This window comes from Penicillium brevicompactum (assembly GCF_028827555.1).
Source record: "Penicillium brevicompactum strain IBT 35665 chromosome Unknown utg000005l_segment0_segment0, whole genome shotgun sequence".
Taxonomy (NCBI): domain Eukaryota; kingdom Fungi; phylum Ascomycota; class Eurotiomycetes; order Eurotiales; family Aspergillaceae; genus Penicillium; species Penicillium brevicompactum.
Genome location: NW_026623208.1, coordinates 818,714 through 843,226, shown reverse-complemented (window position 1 = coordinate 843,226; position 24,513 = coordinate 818,714). Strand labels below are relative to the sequence as shown.

The following is a 24,513-nucleotide window of genomic DNA, read 5'->3' as shown; positions in this document are numbered from 1 at the left end:
AGTTCGCGCCAATTCCAGAGCGAGTTCGTTGATCTTGACGTCACAAATTAGAATCGACACTCCAAGTAAGAGTGAACTTATTCCTCACCAGCCGGGGCCAATTCGCAGAATGCCTTGTAAGTAGTGAACACATTGTCCTCACCCTCCCCGCTGCCGGTGTTTTCAATCGCACATTCGGCAGTAGCACCAACGAAGAAAACGTAACCTTCTTGGACCTCCTCGGTCTTGTTTCCGACGGTGATCTTGCCCTTGCCCTGGGTGCAAATAATAATGCTGGGGCCAGAGATACCATCGAATGTGACCTTAGCACCGGTATGCTTGAGATCGCTCTTGACGACACTGAACTCATCAATGGGGGGATCGTAGAGCATCGCGGACGAGCCACTCGAGTATGCAGTTGCGTTGAGCACAGCGTATGGGTAGTCTGTTGCCTGAAGCTTCTGTTCCTCGATTGGTGCATATGAGTAGGTGAGCATCTCAGTGAGGGTATCGACGTCCTTGAACTTCGGGGTGAAACCTGCTCGCACAACGTTATCGGAAGAGGCCATGCACTCGATGATGTCACCGGAGATATATGCGTGGATGTCGTCTGCTTTAAGGAACATGGCTTCGCCGGGTGACAGCTTGACAAAGTTAAGGAAGAAGAATACAAACAGACCGATGTCATTCGGGAACTGTCCGTTCAAGCGCTTTGCAAGGGCTGCCAGCTCCGCAGGGTTCGTGGGGTTAGTTTCCACTTCACCAGACAAGGTTCCGAAACTGTCAGGGCTGTTCTCTGCAATGGAAATGAGAGCGCTGGAGGCAGTCTCCACCTTTTCGGATGGAGACTCCATTAAGATAGTGAACAGAGCACGGAGCGCATCCTTGTTCTTTGTAATGACGGCGGGATCTTCGGAGCCTTCATTGCCCTTGACAGCCTGTTCAAACTCACTCGCAGCCTTGTCACCAACAAGAGTGCGCAGAGGCTCCACGGCCTGCAGGAAATGGGCGATCTCAGCGAGAGGACGGAAGCCACACACACCCTCAAAGGGAGTGATAGCAATAGTCATCTCAGGCTTGTGGTTGTCATCTAGGATTCATTAGATACAAGTCAATGTGCTTCGAATCTACATGCACCTACCAGGGTAGTTCTTGGGATCCCGAGCGTGAAGCTGCTCAGCAAGCTTCTTGTTGGGGTGAGCTTGGATGCTGAGCGCCTTTTGGACGGACAACACCTTGAAGAGGAACGGAAGCTTGCTACCGAAGCGCTCACTTATCTCGGTCGACAACAAAGCTTGGTTGTCTTGAACCATGTCAAGAAGAGTTCGCTGGGTTTCAACATCTTTGGAAGGAAGAGATGGGTGTGTGCCCATCCAGAGCTAAATTAATACATTAGTTTGGCAATTTGGTATGCTTCGTTAATAGTCACTTACTTCGGCGTAAGGTTTCTCGGCCTCGATGGTAAAATCGGGGCCGGCAGTTGTGGCCGCATATCTGGCGGCTGCCGACTCTTGGCCGACCTTGCCTATGACGAGGTTTAGTGCGGGGAACTCATCATCGTCGAAGTTAGCTTACCCCAGTCGTAACTGTTGACACCTTCAGATGGATTAGTTCTAATTCTCCGAATGAAGTCCCGAAGACTTACCGCACTGCAGCCGGAGAAGTGGCACCTGCATAATGAAAATGGATGTTTGGGGAAAAAGCGGAGGGGCAACCAACGGATTTGTATTAGAAATTCCACGCCAAGCCTTCGGTGAGGGATGGGGGTCTGGCAGGTTTTTCTATGACAAAGTACTTGAAGGAACCTTGGAAATGTTATATGAAAGCGTGAGATATCATGCACGGGGAGCTTCACTGCTTTATTTAACAGATTTACACAAATTCCAGAAATACCTAATCGGCCATTCTCTATTTTATACTTCCGCAACCATCCTAGGCTGATGATGGGTTACCTGCATTGGGTGTAATGGTGCGCTATATGTACTTCAAGATTTCAGATCTCGGGGAAACACATGATCCCTATATTCAGTGTATAGGCAACATTGCTTAGGTGTAGAAACACTGTAAGCCTTCCAAGGTTGAAGCATCTAAAGTGTTCCTGGGGAATGATATCCCAAAGTAGTTTAGCGTCCCAACCCCGACCGCCCGGCATGTTGGAGCGCTTATCACCATCTCCATCGAAACAAACACCCTTCATTTCAGACCTGGACAACTGCCGTGCCTATTGTTAGCGAGCTTGAGTCTTCCGAACAAAGTACTCATATTGTTTACTCCGATCGATCAAATATGTCCCGCAACCGCCCCAGGCCCAGGGACAATGGGTTCGGCAATAACGAGGAGTTGGAGCTCTGGACCAAGATCTGCCAGGATATTCGGAAATCCAAGGAGAAATTCGATCAGCAGACTTCGTTGTCCGTACAAATCAAAGCTTTGATTGACAAGATCACCAACGAGGGCAATCGTGAGCGACCCCGCACTAGCTTCCCCGGCCCCATATCATACCCGAAAACACCAAGCTTCTATATACACACAAATCGCGTGATTTAGCTCCAATTCCATACTGTCGCACAAACTGACATTATACCTACAAGCAGAACCAACCCTGGCCGAACACGATCAGCTCGATAACTGGCTGCGACAAAGCCAGAAGCTCAGCGAAGACGAGCGCTCGATCATGCAGGACGAGCCGTGCGATGTAATCAAAAATTTAGAGCTTCTGACGGCCCTGCGAAAAGCGTCCGAAGCTGAGGCACCGCCAAATCGGTCCGCTTCGTTTAATAAATCGCGCAAGAAAAGGAACGAGGTCGATGGCTCGGTGACGGATTCTCCCAGTGCCTCGGGCGCCGACAAGTCTGCCAGATCGAAAGGAACTGCGCCCCGAAGCTCGAGCGTCTCGTCCAACACTCAACCCCGGGATGGTGGCCGCCAAGAAAACATTATGGTTAAGATTGAAGAGTCGCCATCGGAGGGCACTAAAGGGACGATTGCGGAGCGGAGCGGAATCCTGCAGGTCGGATCCCAGGTTGTCTTTAAGCACAATAAAAACAAGCAGGGCGTCGAGGGCGAGGGTATTCAATGCATAATTAAAGCCATCACTGGCGAGGGGCAGAAGAAACGGTAAGTCGAATCCCTTTCTTCAGGTATAAATCGACGGCTCATGTTTGAGGCAGATATGAGGTGCAAGACCCTGAACCCAACGAGAATGGTGAACAAGGCGCTGTATATAAAACTACTGCCGTCTCTCTCATTCCCATTCCTCAGATAAGTGGTCATTTGACCGCGTACACTACAGGCAAGCAGGTCCTCGCGAGATATCCTGACACCACCACTTTCTATCGTGCGGAGGTTATGGGGGCAAGAAAGGATGTTTACCGCCTCAAGTTCGAAGGTGAGGAGGATGACAAAGAGATGGAAGTTGACCGACGATTTGTGTTGGATATTCCGGGCAAATGAGCTCGAGGTTGTTGCTACGATCTGATGTGATGATGATACCATTCAAGCGAGGCGCTATTTGGAGTTTGAAGGCTTACCGTGAATTGAACATGAGCTGCTTTCATCTATGCTAGATATTCTAGTTGAAAAATACAAAATCTGTTTCTCTTGGGTTTGGTGCGGACTAACATGGAACCTACGGGGTACGGAGTAGATCGTCCCGTATTGGATTGATTGTGACTAGATCATACGGAGTAATTCAAGGGCAATACGGAGTAAACTCGGTTCCTCAAGCGCTAGCCAATAATACACGTAGGTTTTGCTCGAGCGTGAAGCTCTTATGCAGCTCTGCAGTGTTCAGGGGACTATTTTCTGCGCTACGGAGTAGAGCCGTCTCACATGAGACATCATATCCCCTACTACATATGCTGGTAGCACAGACCTTTCGCAAATCCCGAAGTTTGGGATATCCTCAAGCTCTACTCCGTATACTCCGTACTTGCGACGACTACGATCTACAAGGTAGCACTGCGACCCATTTTCTGTCTTGGGTTTAGTGGCCCGAGGGATCGTCACCGAAGGGGTTACTCTCGCACTCAAGGTACAGTATACGGAAGTTGCCATGTAAATTGCACATCTTGGCGAGTATCCGACATCCCAGGTAACGAGCATATAGTCAGGAGACAAGTCATTAATTCACTCCTGTCGCAGCTCATTCGCAACCACGACGAACAACAATGACTGCAGCGGTCTTATCCCTCTCGGCTCTCCTGCTCAGTGGACTTGTTGCATCGCAACCAACTCGAGCAATTGACGCGGACTTTGCAGACCCCAGCGTCATTCAAACCGACGACGGGTATTATGCATTTGGTACCAGCGCAAATGGCGTGAATGTGCAGGTTGCGAAGTCTTCCGACTTCAGTTCATGGGAACTTCTCTCTGGTTCGGACGCCATGCCGGGACCTCTCCCATCCTGGATTGCGTCCAATCCCTCGATTTGGGCCCCCGATGTGATCAAAAGGGTAAGGCAGTGCGATCCCACGTTGTCATCGCCCCAAAGCTTATTTATATTAGGATGATGGTACGTTCGTCATGTACTTCTCCGCAGCGTCGAGTGACGATTCAAGCAAGCACTGCGTGGGAGCCGCTACTTCTTCGAGCATCACGGGTCCCTACACGCCAACAGATGAAGCGCTAGCATGTCCTCTTGACCAAGGCGGGGCCATCGATGCCGATGGCTTCGAGGACGGAGGAACCTATTATGTCGTGTACAAGGTGGATGGGAATAGTCTCAACGGGGACGGGACCACCCACCCGACCCCGCTCATGCTGCAGGGTCTCAACTCCGACGCCGTGACTCCCAATGGCGATCCCACTCAACTTCTCGACCGCGATGACACCGATGGACCCCTCATCGAGGCGCCGAGTCTGGCAAACGTGGACGGTACCTACTACCTCTCGTTCTCGTCCAACGCGTACGACACGGACAAGTATGATGTGAGTTATGCGACGGCTTCAGCACTCACTGGTCCCTATACCAAGGCTCGCGATCCGGACGCTCCATTGCTTGTATCCGGAGACGCCAGTAACGTGGGTGACCTGTCAGGGCCGGGCGGTTCAGACTTCCTTGATGGAAGCAAGATTGCGTTCCATGCCTTTAAGAATGGCAAGAACATTGATGACGGGCGTGCTATGTATGTCGCTGATATCCATGTTGCCGGTGGCGTGATCAATTTGGCGTGATAGGCGATTTATCCTTTTCTCCCCCGATGTCGGCTGCAAGTGCGTTAGATCTATGTACGCGACGCGAAGTGGCAAAGTGTCACGGACGCTCTGGCCCAATATCATAATGACACAAACCCCAAATATTCTGATCAATTGTAGCGTTTGAAATTCAGATTGGATGCACAGCGTAGGACTTCGAAAAACACCGGCAAAGAGACCCATAATCCGAATTGGGACAGAAGGTGCTAGAGTAAGCAGTGACATGAGCCCCGCCCAACATGAGTAAGCTCCTCTCATGCCGAGGGACCAGGCCGAGCATAGTCTACTTCAACTTTCTGAGTCTTATCCTTTATTCTCTGTTTCTCCAATTGAGTCGCCTGTGACCCTCACTCCTCATACATACATACTACCCCTGTGCACTACGGCTCTTGCATTGCGCCACACCTTCCGGCCACCCCGCTTCCTCGTCAACCGCCGCAATGGCCGAGTTACCGGCCCACGCCTCACCAAAGCTACCCCCACGACAGTTGCCGAGCAGGCAAGATGGACTTTTGGAACATGATGGCCAAGGGAGCAGCGCATCCGGCGCACAAACTCCAGCTATTCCCGACTCGCTGCTGTCGCCCGCATTCACTCCACCTTTGACCCCCGGTGGCACATTAAATTGGGATCTCAATCCCACCCAAATTCTCCACCAGCACCAAGCAGCCGATATCCAAACGAAGAGCGAACACATTAAAGAACCCAAACTACTCCCGAAGCTCCCAGAAGTGGAATGTATTGTGCGGGCCCGCATCCCAACGACCAACGGGGCGGAGATGTTCCTGCACCTGTACCACAACGACCTGGACGGAAAAGAGCACTTAGCCATTGTGTTTGGAAACAATATTCGCAGCCGGAGCTTGGATAGTGTCAGGCCGGGAGAAACCGAGATGGACCGAATGATCCGCGGCGCGTATGTGGGGACCCTGCGCCCGGGAAGAGTGAGCAGTCGCTATGACGAAGAGCAAACCTCAACATCAGCACCGAAGCAGATTGAGCCCCCATTGGTACGGATCCACTCAGAATGCTATACTGGAGAGACCGCGTGGTCTGCGCGATGCGATTGCGGCGAGCAGCTGGATGAGGCGGCGCGCTTGATGTCTTTCCCCGTTATGGACCTGGCTTCGGACGCGCCGCCGGAGGTGCAGTCTCTTTCGTCGCACTCGACCGGTGGAGTTATTATCTATCTACGCCAGGAGGGTCGTGGAATTGGCCTTGGCGAGAAGTTGAAGGCGTACAACTTGCAGGATCTCGGTTCGGATACTGTTGAGGCTAACCTCTTGCTGAGGCATCCTGCGGATGCTCGAAGCTATGGTCTGGCTACCGCCATGCTGGAGGACCTTGGATGTGGCGCAGACACCATCCCTGAGGGAATCCGCCTTCTTACGAACAACCCTGATAAAGTTCGGGCCATTGAAGGTCCCAACCGGGAGGTCCTGGTCAAGGAGCGAGTGCCAATGATCCCGCTGGCATGGCGGACTGGAGGTCAGAAAGGCATCAAAAGCTCTGAAATTGAGGGCTACCTGCAGACTAAGGTATGGTTTGATATCTTCCCTTTGGGCTCATGTTGAAACTAACAAAATGGCTTCCAGATTTCCAAAATGGGTCATATGATCCAATAATGCTTGACTTTGTTTCGATTATTTTGATTCCCTCTCCCATTTATTCATCATTTACTTCATTCTCTCTTGCACTGGAAACTCCAAAAGCCTTTGTATACGATCGACACGACCGAACATTCTTTTCCCTGCATATTTTTGGTTCTCCGACTTGGTAGACGTGGCGTTGATATTGTCTTTGCTTTTTCACCTCGGTGACTTTGCGGCTGCCTAGCCCTCTCTTCTGCACATTCTTGTTACAAACACACTACACTTGAGAGCAAACAATGATTCTATTCATTCAAACTCCGCAAACTTCTGAGTTGAGCCAATTTAGGAACGACCAGTGGCGACCTGGTCGAAGGGTGAGAATTTCAGAAAAACCATTCCCACCGCACTTACACAGGGTTTGCCACCCAGGCGAAATTTTGAAACCCAACATATTGGCTTCTGGCACAGCTAACCCTACATCCATGGATAAATCCCGGGATCAAGATTTAATGTAAAGGTCAGTCGGGCGGGGGGATGCTCGGAGAAACTGAAAATCTTATATGGATTAAGAAGCCCGCGTAGTTCGTTAGTGGGTCATGGAAGTGGGAAAAAAGTGAGACATGGGACTCAACTCTTCCCCCTATCTCCATCTGAACTTGAGACACTAATATGTATGCGCCCAAAAGCAAGCACGAATGGGTGTTTTGCGGTATTCTGGGCGTCCAGGCGCTAATAATCTTCGCCATCGAGGCGTGAGTAAACCCCATATGCACGAACAAGTCACATCCCCATCTAACCACCTTGGAACTCAGGTTCATACTCGCTGAATGGCAACTTTGGGTGCATCCAAACATCATTCAGATCACACCGTCATATATTGTTCCTGTTGACTCGGCGATCATGTTCTTTGCTTGCATCTATGTCTTCTTTCTGGCGCTCGATGCTGTCCACCATAGGAATAACATGTTGTTGCTTGCAATTTGCGTGAGCAATGCATGTGCTTTTGCATTCTCGGTCATGCTCTACAGGAACATGAAGGAGATCGTCAACGAGATGCCCAGGCAACGCGATGGCATGAACCAGCCTCTTGTTGATCAGGATCGAAACATCTGGTCTCTGATCTCGGGTTTTCAACTTGCTTGTCCAATCATGATCGGACTCTGCACTCTTGCTACTTGGGCTTCTTCGTTCCAGTTGCAAAAACAGTATGCTTGGGATATCTACCGAAGTGTTCAGGGTGACTCGGAAACGAAATCGCGATACCTAAATTACGAGGTTAGTGGGTTACGGTGTCTATTCGTGAACCTTTCCTGACAAGTTTTAGATTTATCTTGTTCTGGTCAAAGTCGCAGTCTTTTTCATAATCAGCTTTGTTCTGCAGTACGGACTCGTCGACGTTCATTTCGAAGAGCCTGAATTCGGATTGACAATGGCTCTTTTGCCTGCCACGCTCCTCCTCATGCTTCTTGGGGTGTATGTTGTTCGGTGTGAACACAAATGGCTGATGGGATTTGTCATTGTAGGTGAAATTGTTAGTCTATACTTATGTGGCTATCTTCTAACTCTTTGGACAGATGTGCTATCTTGCGATGGTCGCATATCTACTCAGTCGAATCATCATCCTCTATGGGAATGGCTTCCGAGCTCTTACAGCTGGCAAAGATATGATGTTGCTCTTCGCAATAACAGCTTTGGTGCTTCTTGTTCTAACACTTGTCTGTTCCATTCGTTGTTTTGTCAACTTTGGGCATGGGTTGAAGCCCATCATCACTGGCAAGAACGAGGCCGTTCGAGACCGATATTCTTTCCAGAATATAGGAGGGCATGCACCTTTCCCAGTTGAGCATACAAATCGAAGGCTGTCTCTTGTATAGAGTGGATACCTGGGCAGATAGATCCCTGGTGATCGTGTTACATGTATACTACCTACTTCTTGTCTCCAAATTAGCGTATCGTACTATACTAATAATCTATAATACAACTCGTTCTGGCCGACTTAATCCTTCAATTGATCAACATAGTGGATAGTTTCCATGAATAATCTACTCGTATTTCCGTCATAGACTTTGTAGTCTTGGGCATTGGAGAGTATTGAACATCAAAACAGAGATATTGTTGTACAATGGCTTTGAGAGTTCAAGTGAGACAAATCAATATACTCGGTACGATTACAGACTTGTTTTAAGCGATGTCTTGAAAATAGCGGACTGTTCTCAATATTGAGACTGCCAAGGTGTTAGGAGATGGTAGGAGCTAGTAATGCCTTACTCCGTATGGCGAACACAGGATGCCAAATATGCAATGACTAGCGGAATTGGCCCTCATAGCAGTCATATACTGTGAAGAAAAGGCTGTATTAGTATGACCAAGTATCTTGAGAACCATTTACCTTATTAACCGAATGAACCAGAAGTAGAAAACTCGTAGTCATCATACGAGACGCATGAAAGTCTAAAAGTTCGAGTTCGACCCACCTGCCGATCGCGATGCTCACATCCTACCCCAGTCCTCAATGCTTCTATCTCATTGAATGGCCATCCGTGTGTTTGCAAGGCCATGGCCACCCAGACTCCCAAGGATGTGGCTTACTCGCCGCCACAATCGCAACCGACCCCTTCCCTCGATAGGCTCGACTCGCCAATTCCTTCGCGCGCGACTTCGATAGACGCAGATGGACTCTTGGATGGATCATCAACAGCGGGGCGGAAGCGAAAGCTCAACAGCATGTCTTCACGGGGCGTCGCAAACCTCACCCCTGATCAGCTAGCGAAGAAGCGGGCCAACGATCGTCAGGCGCAACGCGCAATCCGAGAACGGACCAAAGGCCACATAGATGCCCTGGAGCAACAAGTCCGGGATCTCTCCTCTCAGAAGCCATTTCTCGATTTGCAAGCAGCTCTGCGCCAGAATGAGGCCATCCGGGCGGAGAATTTGGAGCTTCGCCAAGGCCTCAAGGCCGCGATGGACATTATCCAGCCATTGATGGCAAAGCCAGAACTCCCAGGTAAGTTGCGCGCACCAGAGTTGTCTGAGCTCTAAGCTAACGAAGCTAGACACACTCCCTACTTTATGTATACCGACTACTGCCCCACCATCTCTCCATACGCCCCCCTTCCCCGATACCGAACAATTTGCCTCCGCGCAACAGACGCACCTCTCCGTCGAGAAGCAAGATGCCGAGTCCATGGCCAGCCTCGACACACCCTCTCCTACACACTCTGCACCAACACCCAGGAGCCGACGCAACAGTACCACTGGACCACCTCCAGCAAGCTCCTTCCGCTCCGCATTGGATTCACAACGCCACAACATCACGCACGGGTTAGATCTGGGCTCAGAGGAGCGTTTAGGGTTCAATTTCCTCCTTGATCCGTCTCAAAATGTGCCCAAAATCGAGTTGCGCCGCAGCAACTCAGAGACATTCCGTTCCTCGCATCAGAAAACCCAGTCGCCGGTGTATCCGACTACACTGAACAACGCTGATGGTCGTGGACCACCTGCGTTCGCTGCTCCGATACAGAACCTCGCCGCGACATGTCCGCTAGATACAATTTTATTGGATTTCTTACACAGCCGGCAGCGTGACGCCGCGCAGGGGATTCCAAGGCAAAAGCTTGCTGGCCCACCATACCCGAGTGTTTCCTCACTGCTCAATCCAGACAAGAGCGTGTACTCACATCCTGTCTCCAAGGTGTTTACGGATATTTTGCGCACATTCCCAGACATCTCCTCCCTACCGGAACAGGTCGCCGTGCTCTATGTCATGTTCCTTCTCATGCGATGGCAAATCTATCCAACGCAAGAGAACTACGAAAGACTTCCCGAGTGGTTCACACCTCGTCCGACGCAAATCCTACAGGCCCATCCGGTCTGGATGGACTATGTACCTTGGCCGGCAATGCGAGATCGGATTATCTCATCCCATCAAGACTATCCTTTTGAGAACTGGTTCATTCCGTTTACGTGTGACCTCAGTGTGAACTGGCCTTACGAGGCAACAGACTGTCTGTTATCGGCAGGTGATTCAGATGAGTTGGTTATCAACCCTGTCTTTGAACGCCATATGCGGAACTTGTCAAATTGGTCATTGGGACCTTGCTTTGCGAAGACGTTCCCGGCTCTGGAAGACACTGCACAAATCAAGCCCAAAGACCAGGGCTTGAAGCGTTCACAGATTACCTAGCGAACGAGCATTGACCGCATCCCTGGACGTGATCCAGTGGGAATGAACTGCCTGCCTTCGGCCACGTTGAATTTGGATTTGAACATGTGAACCACACTTCCTTCTCTTTCTCTTTCTTTTTTTTTTTTTCTCTCTTTCTGTTTCGGTTAGATCGCTGGCAGGCAATTCCCGACCTGTACAAAGTCAACACCACTTCTCCTATATTCATCTCAATTCTTTTTATATCATTGCGGAGTTCAGAAACAAGGTAGGCGCATGCCACGGAGATGGCCGTCGATTTGGATGGGTGTGCGAACACAAATTTATACCACAATAATTACACTTCATATCTTAAACACTCCAAACTTCCTACTCCTTCCGACTCTTCTCGTTCCAGAAGTCTAGCCCGGCTTTTTGGCGCAATGTGCCATACATAGCACTGCTATCCAGGCATTCCCCGCCGAAGTCTCTTGCGGCTTCCATGTTAGCACGAGCCAACTCAAGTCCGGGAAGTTCAACCCCCTGCTCCTTGGCCATGGCCATGGCGTGTCTAGCATCCTTGATAGCAAGAGACACGCCGAACCCAGGACGAGAATCCAAAGGAGGCGCATAGGCACCAGTAGTCAATCTATAAAACGGCCATCAGAACTCACACCCCTAGAATGATGAACAGCAACGTACCTCTTGGAATATCCTCCAGCAACAGGTCCAAAGGCTTCCCCGATCAGCTCCTCCATAGGCCCAGTTCCAAGTCCAGTCTTTTCAGCAAAGACTTGGGCTTCACCAACGGCCTCCATCATATTCACGGTAACAATGTTGCCCGCAATCTTCAGAAGCGAGGACTTGGTAGCGTCTTCGCCACATTCGATCACACGACGACCCATCACATCCTGAATTAGTGGTTTGACAGCCTCGGTCGCGCTCTTAGGGCCGCCAATTGCAAACACAAGCTTACCATCAACGGCAATGGGGTTACCACCGAAAACCGGGGCTGCTACGTATGACGCATTCTTGCTCTTCAGTTGAGATACTGCCGAGCTCACCGTCTCAGGGTGAACTGTTGAGCAATCGACGAAGATCTTGTCCTTGAGAGATTGACTCATAGCGCTGGACAGCAGGCTTTGTAAGACCGAGTCATTTGCAACCTGGCATGGTTAGCCTGATTCTTTGTCGTTCATGCCATGAATAACCTACCATAGTGAAAATGATCCCGCACTTTGAGACGAGTTTCTCGAAGTTAGGCTCCGGGGTTCCCCCTAACGCTTGCAGGGGTGCTCCACGCGACATGGTACGGTTGGAGTAGATGAGACTCAGGGCCTTCTTCGAAACCAAATGGCGTTGCAGGTTGGAGGCCATTGCCTGGCCCATGGAGCCAAGGCCATACTGTGTTATGTGTTAGCTGGGACGATAGAAGCAATACAAGCAACTCACCCAGCCAATTTGCACCATCGTTGCTGTCTTGATGTTTGTTTTGGCGTTATTCGGTGAAGACCAACGAGTGAGAACCCTCGTTTATCGGTTCTAACGATACAATTCCGATTTTAAGACTATTGCAGAGATTCAATGAAGCAAATTGTCGTCCAAGAAGCTGCGCGATGCGAGACGATAGGGATGGTGGAGTACACAGGTTTCCCGAGGAAATCCGGAGTCGGCCGACAAACGGCCCTACACTATCGACTGTGTCAACAGGTCTACTTCCGATAATGCTAAAGCTGGATCGGGCCGATTCTAGACCTGGGGTTCTTTCGGTTAGTCTGAATGCTTAACGGCCCTGCATTGGATTATTATATGCGGAGTATCATGTATACCATTCCGGGGTAGCAACCTTGTAAGCGCGTAGCTCTAGATCTAGACATCACCTTTCGCCTTGGCAGTGCCAAAAACACTGCTTCATTATAGATAGTCTAGATTGATAGTATCCATTTGTACTTGCTTATTTGGTCTACATTTGACAGGATCAACTTTGACCAAAGTCAGGAGCACGGTTCAAGACCGTACATTTTGTAAGATTACCAAGATGTGCAAACAGCAAGGTTGATATAACACACTTGTAACATGTCGCAGTAAGGTGTATCGCTTCAAAGTAGACCTCGAAAGCTGCCAATACCTCCAATGCCTACTCCAGATCATGTTAGAGCTTGGTGGTCGTCATACGGTTGTGGCTGTGGGGGAGACTATCAGGTACGGTACGGTCACGTAAGTTATGATGCTCCGTCCGTCGTTGGCGTCCACTTCAAACAACCCCCAACACCTCCGCCCTCCCTCGAACTTGCTCGATTTCGATCTTCCTGGGAGTACCATATAGATTCACAGTCGCTGGCGGTACTGCAATCACTGCTATACCTCCAATTCGCCCACCATGGCGGAAATGCCCATTGGTACACACCGTTCCCCCAGGCTACCGTGTCCCAGCTCCAAGCTAAGCTAACAACTCCGCAGTCCTCGATGGAGGAACCGGTTTCCTCAAGGTCGGCTATGCCGCCCAGGTACGTCGCTCACCTTAATTATATGCTCCTTTCTAATTCATACTCCCTCCAGAACTTCCCAGAGCACCAGTTCCCCTCGATAGTGGGGCGGCCCATCTTGCGAACGGAGGAACAAGGCAGCGATGTGGTGGTCAAGGATATCATGTGCGGAGATGAAGCTGCCGCCGCACGATCGATGCTTCAGATCAGCTACCCCGTACGTCTTGCCGGGGCCTCTGGTCCCAGTCCCTTCTACCCCGCCCTCTCCGCAAACCCGGCGTGTTGTGTCAATGCCTAACCTGTGCTGCTCTAGATGGAAAATGGAATTGTTAAGAAGTGGGACGACATGCAACATCTGTGGAACTACACCTTTTACGATAAGATGAAGATCGACCCTACGGATCGCAAGATCCTCCTCACGGAGCCTCCCATGAACCCCCTCAAGAACCGTGAACAGATGGCCGAGGTGATGCTGGAGGGTTACGGGTTCGGTGGTGTCTACGTGGCGATCCAGGCGGTGCTGGCACTGTATGCCCAGGGTATGTTGTGATGACGCCAGCCAGAATTGGAGATCGGTGCTTATTTATGGTGTCATAGGTCTGAGCAGCGGTGTGGTTGTCGACTCCGGTGATGGTGTGACGCACATTATCCCCGTGTACGAATCAACCGTACTGAATCACCACATCCGCCGACTGGATGTCGCCGGTCGCGACGTCACCCGCAACCTGATTGCGCTCCTTCTGCGCCGCGGTTATGCGCTCAACCGAACCGCCGATTTCGAGACTGTGCGCCAGATCAAGGAGAAGCTCGCTTACGTTTCATACGACCTCGAGCTGGACAAGAAGCTTTCCGAGGACACCACCGTTTTGGTCGAATCATACACCTTGCCTGACGGCCGTGTCATCCGTGTCGGCAGCGAGCGTTTCGAGGCTCCTGAGTGTCTCTTCCAGCCACACTTGGTCGATGTTGACCAGCCAGGTATTGCCGAGATGCTATTCAACTGTATCCAGGGTGCCGATGTGGATGTTCGCTCCAGTCTCTACAAGGCCATCGTTCTCAGCGGTGGTAGCAGCATGTACCCCGGTCTGCCTTCGCGTTTGGAGAAGGAATTGAAGCAACTATGGCTCACCAGGGTCCTTGGAGGAGACCCGGAACGTCTGAACGTGCGTTGAACAACTCATAAACAATCGGACTGCGCTAACTTTCTTCTAGAAATTCAAGGTCCGCATCGAGGATCCCCCACGTCGGAGACACATGGTGTTCCTGGGTGGTGCTGTGCTCGCCAATCTGGTACGTCGAATCTATCCTGTGTCGGTCTCACTCTTACTGACATTGATACCAGATTGCCGACAAGGAAGACATGTGGGTAAGCAAGCAGGAGTGGGCAGAGCAGGGCGCTCGTGCTCTGGACAAGCTCGGCCCGCGATGAACGAATTGTACTTAGGCGGTTCTTGGTCTGCTATTTTTCCCTTTGATTCTTTGCTTCGCATTGTTTGCAAGCCACTTTGCCTTCCTCTTTCTCTCTTACCCTCTTCTTCGCCCCCATCTCATCATTGTCGAAATACACCGATCACTCTGTATTGCTCATTAAAATGCGCGTAAATTGGTATGGCGCCGATGGATATGGGGCTCTCATGACAGAAAAGAACGAAATATTCTCATGGATCTTGCGATCAAGTTCTTTAGGCTATATAACCAATAAGTGACTCGTAAACATGATAACAGTGTGGATGCTCATGCAGTTCCCTACTCAATCTGTACTTTCTTCCTGTCCCAGGTCAGCTCTTGACCTTGGTCGTCCGAAAAGAGCTACATGCATGCCACCACAAACGTATGTGTAAAACCATAGAACCCCGAAAATATCAGTGGCGCACGCAATGAAACAAATTGATATAATCGCAAAGTCCCAAATACTGGGATGTTAGTGTAAAAGAGACGCAAACTAGCCCTCAACAGCGCCGGGCGAAACGGCCAAAATGACCGCGAGAGCAGCGACGATTAGCGCAGCAGCCACAAAGGCCGTAAGAGCGACACTACCCCGACTAGCAGGGAACTTGCCGCGAATAATCCAATACTGGCTCTCGAAATAGCGATGAAAGCCGACTATCAGAATGAGAATGGAAACACCAATGAACGTCGAGCCGAGGGGCTTGCCTACACTGCGGAGACGCGCCGAAGCAGAGGATGTATGGAATGCGGCCGAATCATAGCTTGGGTTAATTCCGGGTGGAAGAATGCCGGACTGGGCACTGTATGACGAGTCGAAGTTGTGGGATTGTGCGTCTGAGGAAGCACTGTTGAGACGAAAGAGCTGTGTCACCGCGATGCCGATGGAAGCAAAGGCTAACGAGGTGCGCATCCACGCTAAAAATGTGCGCTCTATAGCAATCTATCGTCAGATACTGCTGTGTGCCCATATGCGCGTGCCATACCTAGTGCGAGGTGATCGCGTGCTACGCTTCCCTTGTTCTCGAGCTCGATGCTACCGTAGCGATCTGCGAACTGGCCGTACCAGGACTGCCTAGACTCGGGAGTCGCATCTTGATTCGTCTGTTGCGGTTCGTTTATAGCCGGTCCGTTATTGGGTGCGTCTTTGATTTGGGAGCTGGCGGATTGCTCTGTTGTTTGGTAGTTGCGTCTGGAGGGGTCGGGTGTGTTGATCGGGGTGGACTCGGTTTGGGATGAGGTGTGAAGTGAGTTTGCGTGTGACGCACGGTTTCGGGAGGAGCTCGCGTGGGACCGGCTGCTGCCGAGGGACGACGACATGGAGGATTCTGCACTGGAGGTGTGTGACTGTGTGTTTTGCATTGCTGCAGAGCTGGAGGGGCCTGTCGGCGGGGGTGCCGATGAGTCGAATGTATTCATTATGGCGTGCTCGTTCGTATGATCACTTGCGGAAGCTTATTGTCCAATCGTACCTTCAAGGGCACGGAGTTTATATGCAAGGATAGAGAACCCTGGGACCCTGAACTGACAGTCGATGGCAGCCGAGTGGTGGTTTTCACGGCGAGGTTAGAGAGGACTGTTGTGTCTGGCGAGAGACCTCACTATCCGCATGTTTTGATATTCTCTTTGGGGGTATTGCCCATCATGTGGTACACAATGTGACCTCGCGCAAAGGTGTGCAAACAATATGATGATCCCAGGTCACCTGACTCCGATCTGGGGAAGATCACGCTCCACTCTAACCCACTTTGGTTCTAGCCGCATTGTTGCTACGAGCTCCCCGACGGAGTACATAGATGCACTTGCTGGCTTATTGGCACTGACTGACTCGAGCAATATGCGCTTCGGCCTTGCTCGTACTCTAGGCAGTCACAAAAATAATATTACAAGCCTGAGTGCCGCGCTCACGTGCGGCCAAAAAGACATCAAAAGTTGGCTATAAAACGGAGCAGTTGTGTATTAGCTCAATGTGCGCTGACTTACGGAGTATCACTATCCCTTCTATAAACACCTGGACATCAGAATTGATCAATATTTACTAGACGTTATTCCAAGGCTGCTTATACCTAGGTATTCTGTCTTTTTTGCTATCCTTTTTACTGTCTTTTTTGCTGTCTTTTTTGCCGTACTTCCAACTAATCATCGAGTAGTTATGATTGGTCGAGTAAAGGAAGTCTTGGATATAAGGGATTGGGGATCCGAATATGATATTCTGACTTTCATCTCTTTACGGCAGGCGGTCAGAGCTGACTGGAGGTGTTATGATCGCCCGCGGGCAGTGGGATTTCAACCCCCTCACTTAAACCTTCAAAGATGGCGTCACAGACTGCTACACCGTCCCAACCGACCGGAAAGGTTGATCTGTCGAAGAAATTATCTGAATTGCGGTCAAATAATCGCAGACCGCAGACCAACTCCCGAGATCCGACACCAATCACTCCTCCCCTCCCTTCGCCGCCAGACCTCTCGGCTCACGCATACCGCAAACCAATCCGCCGAATCCTCTCCCACAAGGACCACGAACTCTTCCTCTCCTCTCCAACTTACAAGCTTGTTCTCGCTTTTGTTTTCGGGCTTTCCGACTCCGTGCGAGGCCATTCGGTCACCGACCTTCAGAAGAAGGCTGAAACCGAACCCATCTCCAAGGTCCTTTCGGTCGTGAATCAGATTCGGGTGCTTCTGGCCAAAAACCCTCCAATCGACCAAGGCGGATCTCGCTTCGGCAATCCCGCCTTCCGTCAACTCTGCGACGATGTGAAAGCTCAAAGCGCATCATGGCACACCGATATTTTAGGACTGAAGGACACCGCCGCAACTGAAGAAGTATCAACATACCTGATCAACTGTCTAGGGTCGCAAGAACGTATTGATTATGGCTCTGGACACGAACTTAATTTCATGATGTGGCTCCTCTGTCTATACCAGCTTGGCCTCATCTCTACCACGGATTTCCCCGCTGTGGTGGTCAAGGTTTACATTGAGTACATGCATCTGATGCGTGAAATTCAAGAGGCATACTATCTTGAGCCGGCTGGGTCACATGGTGTCTGGGGTCTGGACGACTACCACTTTTTGCCATTCTTATTCGGTGCGAGTCAGCTCGTGAGCCATCCTTACATCACCCCACTGGGAATTCACAACACAGCGACTCTGGATGAGGAGGGAGATAACTATCTTTACTTGGATCAGGTTCGCTGGGTAGACAGTGTGAAGACAGTCAAGGGTCTGCGCTGGCACAGTCCCATGCTGGATGATATCTCTGGCTCCAAGAACTGGATAAAGGTTGAGAGTGGCATGAAGAAGATGTTCGTCAAGGAAGTTCTGGGTAAACTTCCTATCATGCAGCACTTCCTGTTCGGAAGCCTCTTGTCTGCCGCCGAAGGCATGAGTGATCCCTCAGAAGGCGATGTTGGAGAGCATGACGGACATGACCATGCCCATGGCCACGACCATCCCCATGAAAGTGCAGACTGGTTTGGCGATTGCTGTGGTATCAAGGTACCCAGTACCGTGGCCGCAGGCGCGGAGATGCGTAAGCGCATGGGTGGATCAAACCTACGCCCAATTCCCTTTGACTAAAACGACCGTCATTCAGGAAATGTCTAAAATTTAATGAAAATAATCATGAACTAGCAAAGCATATCAAAATACCAAGACAAGTCCTCAGACCTCTGATTTATAAAATGAAAAAAAATGAGAAATGTAACTTGTAACCAGACCCAAGTTCGTGATATAGATCTGCAAAGATAATCCAACCCGCCACCGCCTCTGATTGGCCCAACCCCCAACCTCAATCTGCACCTCCAACTCACTCCGTTTTCAAGTACACAGACATGCTGATCCAAGGGGACTAGCACACCACAGTACCACAGTATCATTACCGCGCTATTTAGGCGCAAATCCCAACGCCCCCACCGTTCCACCACACCGGCGTTCTCTCCCCCTCTTACTCCGCACGCGCACATCATCCACGGGCGCCACGCCACACCGCCAGCGCAAAGGATATCACATTGCGTCACCCAACAGGCCCACTATGGCAGGCGATGAGTATTCCATCGGTGGCGGTAAGCTCAAGCTAAAGGGGAGCAAAGTCAGTGGAGGACGGATCGAGAAAAAGAAGAAGAAGAGCACAAAGAAGAAGGAAGAGAAGGTAGAAAGCGACGCAAATGCAAAGGCAGACGCAGACGCGAATACCGAGACTGGGCTGGAGAAACGGGGTGAGAAAGACGAGGAAGTGAAGTCTGGTGAGGAGAGGGAATGGGATAATCCTGGGAAGACGGAGACCGAGAGGAAATATGAAGAGATTCGGCGCAAGCGGGTAGGTTTGATTGCGAAAGAGCTTTTTTGGGCCTTGGGCATATGCTGATTGAACTAGTTACATGAGCGACTTCAGCGCGATGGCGTCAAGACTCATAAGGAGCGTGTGGAAGATCTGAACAAATATCTCAGTCGATTGAGTGAGCATCACGACATGTATGTGGTTCTACTGTTGGGAATCGGGATGGTTTGCTGACTACTATACAGGCCGAAGATCGGACCCGGTTGATCGGGCATACTTTGTCGGGCGGCTCCAGTGTGATTTCATTACAGCTAGCATTTTTGTACATGTATTCGAGACAATTCATCCGATGATCCCCAGAGTGGAGACATCAGGCTACGGCCAACGTTCAATGATCACGGGTGATTCCACTACCTACGATAGAGAGATAAGGGTGCGATAACTGGAGAAGGATGATGGAGTTGAAGTCACGGTAACCCGGACATATAATTGATGGCTAGAACAACGGAGCTCTATTAAGTCCCGAAAGAAGAACCCAGAAGATGCAGGTAGAGAGAAAGAAGACTTCAATAAGAAAACCAGAGATAACGCCATGCAAATGAACAGCCCAAAGTCACAAATCACGGCCGTGGCCAATAGCGATCTAAATATAGATCAGAACGTAGAAAGGAAAGACACCCCTCAGGAAAGAGACGAAACACCGCGCTAAACCCATGATGCGCAAGAAAGAAAAGCCGGACCGGGCGGCTGCGAACCGAGGTCGGAGGATGGGGGAGGACCCCCTTATGGTAAGGGCGTCGGGGTTGAGAGCGGAGGCAGAGGCGAAGATGTTGATAATGTATCACTTTGTGGAAAGAGTGGCCTCATACGCCCTTGACGACGACGGTGCGCTCACTGTTGAGCTTATCGGCATTGCGAGCATGTGACTCCTTCTTGCAGTCCTCCAGGCCGGTGCAGGAGTGAGCCTCGAGCATGCGGTGCTTGGAGCAGAAGTGGCCGGCACAGAAACTGCAATCGCCGACGATGCGCTGAGCGGCTTCCTTGCACTCCTTGAAGTTGCAACGGGGCTTGCGAGGAGGCATTGTGTGAGGTTGCGAAGATAAGCGCCCAGATGCGGAGGTGAAGATCGGAAGCGTAGGGTGGGACCGGGTAGAGGTGTGATGTTGAGGTGGAATGATGTGATGTGGTGCTGGGAGTAGGAAAGGAGGAAAGAGAGGGGGTAGAAGGGTGTCAGGGTATATATATAGTCGGAAGACGCGGGAGAAAGCCAAAGAAAGAGAGAAACTTCCTAGAGAACCAGGAAAACGGGCTGACTCAGGTGAGGCGACAGTGACGGAAGTAGAGGTGTCCAGGTGGAGTTTGGGTGGATTAGGTGGAGTTTTCCCAGAAGGTTCGAAGTCCCTCTAGTCTTCTTCGGGCGGGTTTAGGGGGCTTTGAAGGGGGTTAATTCGTTAGATTAATGTCCTTTTCCAGTCAATTTAGTTCAATTTGTGGAATTACGTGGATTGAAATGGATTTTAAGTGATTTGCCTTACTGGGTGTGATTGGTGTACTCTATTTAATTCTTTAATACGGAGAGTGGTTGGTCTATTCTCATCTAGATGCAATTATCATGCTATAGTGTCTCCCCCTTATAATCTGTGACTCTTACCGACTCTGGTCATACTAGAGTATCCTAGTCTCCTAATCTCCTAGCATACCACCGGGCCATCGTGACCCTGACTCTATATCCTTTGCACGTGATACTCTCTAGTCAGCTGTGTACTTTTCTCTCTCTTCATCACCTGTTCTAGGTTCCGAGAGTAACAAGGCCACGTTTCGCCACACGGTAAACGCGGTTATTGGTGGCAAGAGGTTCATCCGGACTTCTTCCACCGCAGTACTCCTCAGAATTCACTTAAAGTTACGGATACCCCGTACGGAGTACTCCTTGATCTCCGTGAGGTGCTCGATACGACGAGTCGTCTGCCAAGCCTATCTAGCGCACGATGATCCGCGTGGAGCTATTACATCGCTAACAGTCTGCCAGCATGTCCATATTCCAGGGTTGCCATTCCTTTGTGTATGTATACTCAGGCGTCAACGCTAAAACAAAAGTGAGGGTTGATCCTCTGCTACCCAATTGCTCGGATCCCCCCACGCCTGCAGAGAACTACCAACTTAGTCCAGTACAGGTTGCAATTCTTTGTCCACGTTGACATCCTCTATACGGGCTACGTGGTCAATGGGATTTTAAATAAGATGGATTGGTTTCATATGTCCACTGGTTAAGGGTTTTTGAGACGGAGAACCGAAAATGAGAACGCCGGCGCAGACCGATGCGCCCGAAACCCCCTTTCCCGCATTAAAAGGAAAAAGCAAAAAGACGGAAAAAAAAGGGAAAAGGTAAAACAGATGACCACCGTGCGAAGTGGGAAATCTTACATCTGAAATCATACTCCGAGCTCGTTTGCCTTGCCTGCATCCGGGTCTAGGTAGTTGTCCTTTTCGGCTGCCTCATATTCGCCGATCAGATCCATCACCACCGCCCGTGCTTCGTCAAATTCGCCCAACCCATCCGCAAAGGGTGCTTCTTTCTTGTACTGTTCCAGGAAAGCATTGCGTTTGCGCAGCTTGTCATAGTGCTGGACAATGCGCTTGAAGAGCGTCGCAACCGACGTGTGATTGGCCAACATGAGACCGCTGACTCGGTGCCCGGTTTCTTCAATGTAAGGGGACTTCTTGGTAAGCGCGACCTGGATACTTGCTGGGCCCCACGGAATGAATGATGCAAGTCGGCGTTCCCGAATGCGCAGCAGGGACTTATGCACATCGGTCGGGTCAGCCTCGCCTTGGATGATGTTGAGAATACTGATGTAGCAGCTGGACTTGCTGGGGTTAACAGAGACCATGCGGTTCTTGGGCTGCAGCAGGCGACGCATCACATCGAGGACTGTAGTCTTGCGCACTGTCCTGGCTTGTTCAATGTTGGCACCTGTGAACGGCGTGTATGAGGTAAGGAGGAAATGGCTGCGTGGCGTGGGGATGAGTGAGGCGATGATGCCTGCGAGGTCGTTGTGCATGTATCCGGGGTATCGTAGAGTGGTGGTAGATGCAGACATGACCGTTGACACAAGCTGATTAGTCTGGTGGAACGAAGGTTCCTGGACGTGGAGCCGGTCTGCGACGATGCGCGACAGAGCGCCGTTGTCCAAGACGACCACAGAATCGGCATCTTGAGTCAATCGTCGCATGGCGAGTAAGCTGTTGTAAGGATTGACGACAACATCCGATTGCGTATCCGGGAAAACGGAGTATGTTTGAATGAGCTTCTTCGGGAACCGATCGTTCATGCGCTCCAAGATGAAACTGCCGAGTCCAGAACCTGTACCGCCGGCGATTGAATGTAGCAGCATAAAGCCCTCTAATGAATCACTTCCATCTGCTTCTCTGTCGATCATGTCGAAGATCTCTTCTTGCACACCTTCTCCTGCGGCATATCCGGTACCCCAGTTGTTACCGGCTCCGATACCTTGCTGTCCGACGAAGAAGTTCTCGGGGTTGTAGATATTTTTGTAGGGACCGGTCTGGATAGTGTTCAGGACCTGAGTAGGTTTTGTGTTAGCTACAATAAGACGCTCGCTTTAGTCGCTGGGAATGACTGACTCTGGGTTCTAGGTCGAGTAGGATCGCCCGGGGAATGTATCTGGTGTCGTCACTCTGTCCAGGATGTTAGCTCATGATATTGTCAAAAGGGAGACTTTTTATTATCTCTCATATTCGCATGACTTACCTGGTAAAAGAAAACATCTTTGCGATCGCCGGCTGCGCCCTCAGTCGCATGCTCCTCCAAGTTTCCATCTGCGCTGATTCCATGTTCCTGGCACAGCTGTTGCCAAAACTGACTGCCGACTAAAGGTCGCAGGAGTTAGTGAAAGTTCAAACAGCCTTCCAAGCTTCGATAAACAGAGTAGGGTCGGGAATCTTGTGGAATAGCTTGTGGAAGTGCATCACGTACCGTTGTTGCCGCACTGGCCGGCTTGGATTGTGATGATTTCTCTGCAATTCACTCAGAAGTTAGAGTCGGGTTATCACATGGGAATAGATCCATCAGTTCTATCTTGATTTGAGGGGCTGACGAACCTTGGCATCTTTCTTTAGCAGAAGCCGTCGAGGAGTTGGAGCCCGTCAACGCGTATCGCGCTGACGCGGGGAACTTTTTGGCCGACATTGTGGCCTTAAGGCATCAATTCGCTGCCCTACAGCAACAGCCAATTCGTTCGCCCTAATTTTAATCTGGACTTATACGGAGTAATTCAAATATTGTTCGAGTTCTCCTGGCTATGACTGGCTTTTACATTAATCTGGAACAGTGCTGGTTGATTCAATTGACCGAATCAATCTTGGTAGACTTTCCTCAAAACCCGGCCTTCAAAGCTGTGATGAGGTTTCCGGCACCTGCAATAACTCCGTCCACAATTCGGACACGGCTGCCTTCGCGGTCACCGTATTCTTGAACACAGCCCTCGCGGACAGCCTCTTCCATACCCGCCATGCCCGCACAGCCCAGGCAGACTACCTTCACACGGGTCTTCGAATTGCGAAGCAGGCCGCGGGTGGCTTCAATGATTCTCCGTCGCACCTCTTCTGGCTCGGTCGTATGAAGCTCAATTGCTGTCAATCCGGTAGTCTCGACGCCTGCAAAGTGCGAGGATTCTTCGTCCTCATCGCTGTAACCCAGCGCGCCTTGGACCCCATTGGTGAGCTCCTCCTTCCACGCAGATCCTGTGGTCACGATGCCAAAACTGCCCTTTTCTTGGTGTTTGTGGAGTTTTTCGGCGGGCTCAATCGGATTTTCCAGTGCAAATCCACTAACCAGGGACAGTGCAGCGGTGATAGATGCTTCGAAGATTCCGGTGACATATTTGTTTCTTGGTGGTTGGTGTTCCTCTTCGAAGAACTTGATGTCCTCCCTAAGCTTTCCGACAAATGGGTGTGCGGAGTAGCATGCAACTAGAAACGCATCGTAATGGCCAACTAGGCCCCGGACAGACCAGCAGTTCAATGCCGACTGACAAGATTCCGCGGCATTGTTGATGCTGTCAATTGGTTGGACCTCGGTTCCGTCGACCTCGACTGGTTCGTTAGGAGCAGTGAAGTACTCTATATGAACATCCTGATAGTTCAAGCTTGCGAGGATGGGCTTCAGGGCATCGGTCATATGCGTCGAGGTATTGGGGTTGATGATCAAGATGCTGTAGTCTCGCTCGCCTTTCCTCGGATCAAGGCGTAGGATCTGATCTTCATCATACCGATGTTCAAGAGTGGAGCTCATCGTGAGGCAGGATTTATGATCAACCGAAGCTTATACAATGAAATCCTCTGCTAGCAAAGACGAACAAGGATGCTTGAAGT

At 50.6% G+C, this 24,513-nt stretch overlaps 13 protein-coding genes across 13 annotated transcripts; 8 read left to right on the top strand and 5 right to left on the bottom strand.

Annotated features, from left to right (window-relative positions):
- Window positions 1-77: 77 nt before the first annotated feature.
- On the bottom strand, window positions 78-1,655 carry pmi1 (mannose-6-phosphate isomerase pmi1; the record flags this gene model as incomplete). Its single annotated transcript, XM_056955426.1, has 5 exons — window positions 78-1,069; window positions 1,121-1,358; window positions 1,413-1,504; window positions 1,555-1,575; window positions 1,625-1,655. 5 exons carry the CDS (start codon window positions 1,653-1,655, stop codon window positions 78-80), a joined length of 1,374 nt encoding a protein of 457 aa, XP_056809760.1.
- A 610-nt stretch (window positions 1,656-2,265) lies between these two features.
- N7506_006132 (SAGA-associated factor 29 family protein) lies at window positions 2,266-3,432 on the top strand (the record flags this gene model as incomplete). Its single annotated transcript, XM_056955425.1, has 3 exons — window positions 2,266-2,440; window positions 2,571-3,096; window positions 3,150-3,432. The coding sequence occupies 3 exons, from the start codon at window positions 2,266-2,268 to the stop codon at window positions 3,430-3,432; spliced, it is 984 nt and encodes a 327-aa protein (XP_056809759.1).
- A 716-nt stretch (window positions 3,433-4,148) lies between these two features.
- N7506_006131 (glycoside hydrolase family 43 protein) lies at window positions 4,149-5,154 on the top strand (the record flags this gene model as incomplete). Its single annotated transcript, XM_056955424.1, has 2 exons — window positions 4,149-4,433; window positions 4,486-5,154. The coding sequence occupies 2 exons, from the start codon at window positions 4,149-4,151 to the stop codon at window positions 5,152-5,154; spliced, it is 954 nt and encodes a 317-aa protein (XP_056809758.1).
- A 461-nt stretch (window positions 5,155-5,615) lies between these two features.
- On the top strand, window positions 5,616-6,749 carry N7506_006130 (GTP cyclohydrolase II; the record flags this gene model as incomplete). The annotated part of the gene is made up of 1 exon (XM_056955423.1): window positions 5,616-6,749. One exon carries the CDS (start codon window positions 5,616-5,618, stop codon window positions 6,747-6,749), a length of 1,134 nt encoding a protein of 377 aa, XP_056809757.1.
- A 687-nt stretch (window positions 6,750-7,436) lies between these two features.
- N7506_006129 (uncharacterized protein) lies at window positions 7,437-8,641 on the top strand (the record flags this gene model as incomplete). Its single annotated transcript, XM_056955422.1, has 4 exons — window positions 7,437-7,519; window positions 7,580-8,042; window positions 8,092-8,286; window positions 8,342-8,641. The coding sequence occupies 4 exons, from the start codon at window positions 7,437-7,439 to the stop codon at window positions 8,639-8,641; spliced, it is 1,041 nt and encodes a 346-aa protein (XP_056809756.1).
- A 682-nt stretch (window positions 8,642-9,323) lies between these two features.
- N7506_006128 (bZIP transcription factor) lies at window positions 9,324-10,950 on the top strand (the record flags this gene model as incomplete). Its single annotated transcript, XM_056955421.1, has 2 exons — window positions 9,324-9,771; window positions 9,821-10,950. 2 exons carry the CDS (start codon window positions 9,324-9,326, stop codon window positions 10,948-10,950), a joined length of 1,578 nt encoding a protein of 525 aa, XP_056809755.1.
- A 348-nt stretch (window positions 10,951-11,298) lies between these two features.
- N7506_006127 (NAD(P)-dependent oxidoreductase) lies at window positions 11,299-12,378 on the bottom strand (the record flags this gene model as incomplete). Its single annotated transcript, XM_056955420.1, has 4 exons — window positions 11,299-11,557; window positions 11,611-12,074; window positions 12,124-12,312; window positions 12,361-12,378. The coding sequence occupies 4 exons, from the start codon at window positions 12,376-12,378 to the stop codon at window positions 11,299-11,301; spliced, it is 930 nt and encodes a 309-aa protein (XP_056809754.1).
- A 910-nt stretch (window positions 12,379-13,288) lies between these two features.
- N7506_006126 (actin-related protein 2) lies at window positions 13,289-14,823 on the top strand (the record flags this gene model as incomplete). The annotated part of the gene is made up of 7 exons (XM_056955419.1): window positions 13,289-13,307; window positions 13,369-13,415; window positions 13,468-13,611; window positions 13,708-13,933; window positions 13,992-14,557; window positions 14,607-14,684; window positions 14,737-14,823. The coding sequence occupies 7 exons, from the start codon at window positions 13,289-13,291 to the stop codon at window positions 14,821-14,823; spliced, it is 1,167 nt and encodes a 388-aa protein (XP_056809753.1).
- A 513-nt stretch (window positions 14,824-15,336) lies between these two features.
- N7506_006125 (uncharacterized protein) lies at window positions 15,337-16,259 on the bottom strand (the record flags this gene model as incomplete). The annotated part of the gene is made up of 2 exons (XM_056955418.1): window positions 15,337-15,773; window positions 15,827-16,259. 2 exons carry the CDS (start codon window positions 16,257-16,259, stop codon window positions 15,337-15,339), a joined length of 870 nt encoding a protein of 289 aa, XP_056809752.1.
- An 894-nt stretch (window positions 16,260-17,153) lies between these two features.
- On the top strand, window positions 17,154-18,419 carry N7506_006124 (serine/threonine-protein phosphatase 2A activator; the record flags this gene model as incomplete). Its single annotated transcript, XM_056955417.1, has 1 exon — window positions 17,154-18,419. The coding sequence occupies one exon, from the start codon at window positions 17,154-17,156 to the stop codon at window positions 18,417-18,419; it is 1,266 nt and encodes a 421-aa protein (XP_056809751.1).
- Window positions 18,420-18,873: 454 nt separating this feature from the next.
- Window positions 18,874-19,353, top strand: N7506_006123 (DUF1754 domain-containing protein; the record flags this gene model as incomplete). The annotated part of the gene is made up of 2 exons (XM_056955416.1): window positions 18,874-19,158; window positions 19,216-19,353. The coding sequence occupies 2 exons, from the start codon at window positions 18,874-18,876 to the stop codon at window positions 19,351-19,353; spliced, it is 423 nt and encodes a 140-aa protein (XP_056809750.1).
- A 629-nt stretch (window positions 19,354-19,982) lies between these two features.
- On the bottom strand, window positions 19,983-20,201 carry N7506_006122 (uncharacterized protein; the record flags this gene model as incomplete). Its single annotated transcript, XM_056955415.1, has 1 exon — window positions 19,983-20,201. One exon carries the CDS (start codon window positions 20,199-20,201, stop codon window positions 19,983-19,985), a length of 219 nt encoding a protein of 72 aa, XP_056809749.1.
- Window positions 20,202-21,551: 1,350 nt separating this feature from the next.
- Window positions 21,552-24,433, bottom strand: N7506_006121 (gamma-tubulin mipA; the record flags this gene model as incomplete). Its single annotated transcript, XM_056955414.1, has 5 exons — window positions 21,552-22,703; window positions 22,765-22,818; window positions 22,892-23,010; window positions 23,117-23,157; window positions 23,523-24,433. The coding sequence occupies 5 exons, from the start codon at window positions 24,431-24,433 to the stop codon at window positions 21,552-21,554; spliced, it is 2,277 nt and encodes a 758-aa protein (XP_056809748.1).
- Between the last annotated feature and the right edge of the window lie 80 nt (window positions 24,434-24,513).